This window comes from Capsicum annuum, chromosome 11 (genome assembly GCF_002878395.1).
Source record: "Capsicum annuum cultivar UCD-10X-F1 chromosome 11, UCD10Xv1.1, whole genome shotgun sequence".
In the NCBI taxonomy this organism is placed as follows: Eukaryota; Viridiplantae; Streptophyta; class Magnoliopsida; order Solanales; family Solanaceae; genus Capsicum; species Capsicum annuum.
In genome coordinates this window covers 229172286-229178205 of record NC_061121.1, presented here as the reverse complement: position 1 = coordinate 229178205, position 5920 = coordinate 229172286, and the positions used below count along the sequence as shown (strand labels likewise).

The window sequence follows — 5920 nt, the reverse complement described above, 5'->3', positions numbered from 1 at the left end:
TATAAGATAAAATACAAACCACTATTACTACAAAATAAGCATCTTGGTAACTGAAGCATGAGTAAATTGTTTTTCTTCTGTTATCTAACCTTGAATTCATTCCGAGCAGGTTGAGTAATGGACATCATTTGAAGGGAACTCCATAATCTCCAAAGTTATCAGCTTAATGTTTATGTCTCAGTTCAAATCTCTGAATATTCAAAACAAAAACTGTTATTTTAACCATTGTCGTAAAGATCCAAATACTGACGAAAGTGATGTTTTACCTATTGTTATAAAGATCCAAATACCGACAAAAGCTCAGTGTCTGCTAGCAAATGCAGTTGTATCAAGCTTGAAATCTAAGTTGCGCTGATTCTTCACTTCCGATGCTCACCTGTGTCGGATTCTATAAAAATACACTACTTTTGGGGGATCCAACACGCACCCGCAGACATGTTTTAAGAGCCCAAGCAACATAGTTTGAGATCAATGCGTTGTAACATGGCTTAAATAATGGAAGCAGACATTCAAAGTGTTTTCCAATTTCTTTACTCTAGCTTGATGCAACTCTTGTCAAGGTCTTGGCTACCTCATTGAGAAAATGAGGTTGCATTTCTTGGAACCTTTATCTGTGTAGAAGAAACGAAAAAATGCAGAACAAAGCAGAACAGCTTTCATGATGGCGAATCGTATTTTCGTCTGCAAAATTTGAGGAAGAACATAAGTTAATAGACAAGAAAAGAGAGTCTTTATTAGGCAATCAATTTTCTGGAGCAATTTATCTCAATTCCTATCTGAACTAGATTTCTTTTTGAATGTTTCAGTGCAAATATAAATACTTTATCTTGATATGAAGATGCTTCCTTGGCTTCACAGAGGCTACACACTGGTCAAAATAATTAAACAAAGAAACAGTATTACTAACAAACAAGCAAGGACAAGTAACCAAAAAATCAAAAGATGCTACGAAAATAGAATAACTTACATCTACTGGAGCACCACTCATTTTAATCATTACAAATACTCCCAATCAATATTTATGAGCAATTTTTGGCCAGCATACCCCCTTATCGAATTCTAGATGTGGTTGGAGCAACAGAAGCTCCACACTGTTCAATAAGATTTAAAAAAGAGAGTTAACAAAAGAACAAAGGAAAGTAAACAAAAACAAAAAGCTTCTGAGGGGAAAGAATAACTTACATTTGTGAGAGCACCATTTGGTTTTAATCATTAAAGGTATCTGAAATCGATCTCTATGGTGGAGATATGAGCAATTTCTGGCCAGTACTCCCCCTTGTCAAATTCTAGGAGTGGTCTGAGCAATGGGCGGTTGTAAATAGAGAGTGTAGAGAGGGAAGAGGGCATCCCTTTTTCAGGAAGGGATTGGAGATTAGGGCAATGTGTGATGGTCAGCTCAGAGAGGGAGCACGAAATGCTGATTTGGGAAGGGATTGGAGATTAGGGCAATTGTTAATGGACAGCTTAGAGAGGGAGGAGGGAAATGCTGATTTGGGAAGGGATTGGAGTTGAGGGCAATTGCTGATCAATAGACTTTGAAGTGAAGTGAGGTGCCGAAGACCTTCAGTCGGTAGTGAATGGAGCTCATCATGGTCATATAAATAAAGCTCAGAAAGAGAGGAGGGAAGCCCTTGTTCCAGCAGTGACTGAATTTGAGGTAAATTACGAATATCTAGAGATTCAAGAGAGGTGAGGCTTTTGAGAAGTTGGCTGCTTAATGTTTTCAGATTGCTTATGGTAAGCCTTCGAATAGAGCTAGGCAACTCCCAATTCTCCCCACCAACAATCTCTTCATCACTGCCATTATGGTAGATGTACAACTCTCTGAGAGAGGGGAGTTTCTTGCAATTGCTGATTCCAAGGAGTTGTAAATTGAAGGGCAATCCTCCATCAGGGAAGGACTCTATTTCTGGACAACTGTAGAGTTTCAGTTCCTTAAGAGATGGAAGAAGTTCCTGCATATGTTCTGGCAGCCGCTTCAGCTTTGCGCAATTGTGGATATTCAATGACGTCATCTGGGTCCCACATGCCACCAAAAGTATTTCAAGATTCTCACAATCCCAAATATCGAGTCTTTCAGTCCCATTAGGAATCAAAAACCTAGTAAGGTTTTGGCAACTCTTTACGTACAAAGTGCGTGCTCTAGGGACCAACTCAGCTGATGATATAGAATCACATCCATCCAGTGTCAATTCCTCCAGAAACATGTTAGAATTCATATCACCAACTGAAGTCTCCAATTTCAATTTCCGGCAATGACATATCCTTATTGTCTTCAAGGTACTCGGCAGAGTGCTAGTAGGCAAGGAGGTAAGGGAGTTGCAATCACTAATACATAATTCCTCAATCTGCTTCATTCCCTTAACTTGGGATGTAAACAGTTCAGCTTCATCAAAGAGAACTCCAGCCTTAGGAGAACCATCAACTTCAAACTTTTTTAGACTTGAAAGTTGGATGGGCATCTCCAAATTGAGTTCAGGACAGCTTGAAATTATCAATTCTGTCAGAGAACAAAGATTTTCAGGCAACTTCCCCATCAACTTGGGGCAATCTTCAATGGAAAGGCCCTGAAGTGCAGGAAACTCTCCGTTGCCTAGTACATGCCACTGCTTCCACTCCGGCATCGCTGCAAATTCAAGCTCCTCGAGAGAGTTAAAAGGCTTTCTGGAGGATGGACTACCATAGAATTCTTCCGTCAAGGAATTTCAAACAAGGAAGTTGTCCCAGTGCTGGCAAGGAAAAACAGTCCTTGCAGTTGCTAAGAGACAATTTCACTAGCTTAAGAAATGAACAATCAGCTAGCCAATTTGGAAATTGTGTCCCTCTATATCCGGAGATTTTGAGTTCTTTTATATCTGTGTGGGAGTAGCTCATCAAGTATGTCTCTTTCAGTTTGAGAATTGTCCGCATCATTTTCACTCCACTTTAACGATAACTTTTCAACATGATTCTTCTCCCTCGTGTTTGCCTTCAGAGCTTCCCTTCTATCAACCACATTTTGCAACTCTAAAATTGATAGAGATCCATACAAGTAATGTGCTTCACCCAAATCTTCCATTCTCCAACCACCGCGACCACCTAGAAGAAAATTGGCTCCAACTAGCTCTTCGAGGCTTTTCAACTTGCTCAGATGTAGCGGCATCTTCAAATGAGAAGTGTTTCTTATGTCAAGATGACGCAGGTTGATCAAATTTTCCATCTGCAGCGGTAGCTCCTCAAGATATGTACAATATGACAGGAGAAGTGTCTCCAAGTTACACAATGTACAGATAGAATAGGGCAACTTTATAATCTCTGTCCAAGAAAGGTCCAAAAATCTGAGGAGCTTTAATTTGATAAACAAAGCATCTGGCAACTCCTTAATCCGGTAATGAGACAATGATAATTCCCTTAAGGATCTTAGACTTGGCAGTATGTTATGCAGCACCCTCTTGCTTAGCCTAGGGCCGTAAAGGTCCTGGATTTCTATTGGAAGCAGTGTCCTTAGCTGCTCTGATTTGATGAGTGGTTTCAATTTCTCAAAGTCCACCTCTCCCCATTGAATACGACATGTGCTGACTTTTTTCCAACATATGAGATCCTTGGCATTCTTCCAACCTGACAGAGAGTTTTGAAGATGCAATTTGGGCTAAATCATTGACAAGATCATGCATTAAGAATTCCTCTGTGTTCCCTTCAGAAGGATTTGGAACCCTTTCGAATAATGATCTTGATCTCAACTCGAGAAAGAGTTGGGTTGCCTAAATCTTGAATTCTTTCATCTTCCCGTGGTACTACAAGACCATTAGCAATCCACAAATGAATAACTTGTTCTTTCCTAAATGGGTAATCTCTAGGAAATATTGCACAATAGGAAAAACATGGCTTCAAATGTGGGGGAAGTTCATTGTAGCTCAACATTAACGCTGGTAATATGTCATTGTTCGACAGGTCCCATATTTCACTTCTCAAAATACGTCTCCACCCTTCAACCTCTGATTCGGAGCGTAACAAGCCAGCGAGCATCTTCAGAGCTAAGGGCAGTCCTTTGCACTTAGCTGCAATTTTTTTTCCAACCTCTTCAAGTTCCGGATGTTCCATAGGATCCTTGTTTTCTAATGAATGTCGTTTGAATAAAGCCCAAGAGGCTTCATCAGACAGAGTCCCCACGTTGATTGCCCCACTACTCATCATCAAGGTAACACTCTCTTTACGTGTCGTCACGATGATCTTACTTCCAATATCTCCATGAACAAAAATATTCCTCAAGTCATCCCACTCGTTGTAGTTGTCATTCCACACATCATCTAGAACAATGAGAAACCTTTTTCCATTTAGTTTTTCCTTCAATTTGACTTGTAACTGATTAAGATTATTGTCATCGTTTAAGTCAAATGAGCCCATATCTTGAAGTAATCCTTTTGTTATTCTGAAAGCATCATATGGCTCAGATACACAAAACCAAGCTTTCAAATTAAAATGGTTTTTCACCTTCTCATCATTGTAAGCAGCTTTAGCAAGTGTTGTCTTACCCATGCCCCCCATTCCAACAATAGGGACAACCGTCATATTTTTTTCACTTGCCTCCTTAGACATTAAATGGTCAATCAATCGCTCTATTTCATTCTTCCTACCAAAGACATCAGATTCAACCACAGAAGTTGAAGGTGTTCTAGTTTCTAGTTTCTTACCCAAATCGAAATACTTCTGTAAGCCAAGGCGACCAATTTGCTTTCCAACTCCTCCAAACTTTTAATGGTGTTTTCCAACTTCTCCTTTATGTTAAGAAAAAAATCATCACTCAAGCGCCGCCCACAGCACTCTGAAAAAAATCGAAATACTTGTTGGTTACATGTTTCTCCAAGATTTTGATGTTGACCTTCCACTTAAGCTTCAAAGCCTCATAATTAACTTGTTCCATTAAGTTTTCAGCAGAGTCCACAGCACTCTGAAGCCTATTAAGCCACTGCCTCACGAGTTGATCTGATGCCTGCTTATTCTCTGCATCACTCAGCACAATCTGAAGACCAAGCAAAATGTTCCCCAGCTTCTCTAAAAGCCCATCATCATGAAACATCTTGAGCAGCTCAACCCGACGAGCAAGCCTATCAAAGAGAACATTCAGAAATGCACCACCAACTGCACCACCGACTGCTAAGCCAATCTCCATTTCTGAAATCTACAAAGCAAAACAAGGAACCACAAAAATGATTTTAAGTATTTTGAGAAGATAAATGTTTCCAACTTCAAATCAAATATTACCAACTTTATTTTACCTGTTGAATGCTAAGAGTAATTTGCAAACAAGAATAATCAGTGAGTTCTTACTCGTAATTGGTACAACTCTGTTTGCTACTATTAACTACCCTCTATTATTACCAAAAAGTTTTACTTTTCATCCAACAAGAGGACCAAGACATCATAATAGAGTGGTTTTTTGATTATTCATCACTTTCTAAATTGAATAATTGAGGCAAGAGAGGAAGGGTACTTCGGGGACTCGAAAATAATTGAATAAGAGGTTGAATTTTTTTTTGACTTGCACCGGGTGTCCAAGACTCTTCGAGCCCCGAGTAATCCAGGGGGTGCACAGGCTCTCGGCAAGGAGTTTCCCGCAAGTGCACCACGGGTAATTCAGGGTTTCACCTAGTCTGATGGCCCTCAGAAATTGTTTGCACCCAGTGGGTATCGAACTTGAGACCTTGAAAGGGAGCACCCAAAGCTCAAGCCAATTACCACCAGGCCAACCCCTGAGGGTTTGTATAAGAGGTTGAATAACAGTGTAGGAAATTAAATCAATGGTGGCTTTAAGAATTTATTGATCCAATGTGTATTATAGCTTAATGTGTAGTGGCAGAGTTTCTTGAAGAAGCACATTAGCAGTTCTAGTATGTGTTTATGGAGAAAACAATAGGTGTTTATAATCTAAGTTGCTCGGACT

At 39.8% G+C, this 5920-nt stretch overlaps 1 protein-coding gene across 1 annotated transcript; it reads right to left on the bottom strand.

Annotated features, from left to right (window-relative positions):
* Positions 1-821: 821 nt before the first annotated feature.
* On the bottom strand, positions 822-5914 carry LOC124885337 (putative disease resistance RPP13-like protein 1). Its single transcript, XM_047399870.1, is given in 11 exon segments — positions 822-868; positions 968-1091; positions 1183-1412; positions 1415-2697; positions 2699-2854; positions 2856-3524; positions 3526-3734; positions 3736-4712; positions 4715-4864; positions 4867-5158; positions 5256-5914. Coding segments are annotated over 8 exon segments (3927 nt in total). The 5' UTR covers positions 5150-5158; positions 5256-5914; the 3' UTR covers positions 822-868; positions 968-1091; positions 1183-1212.
* Positions 5915-5920: the final 6 nt, after the last annotated feature.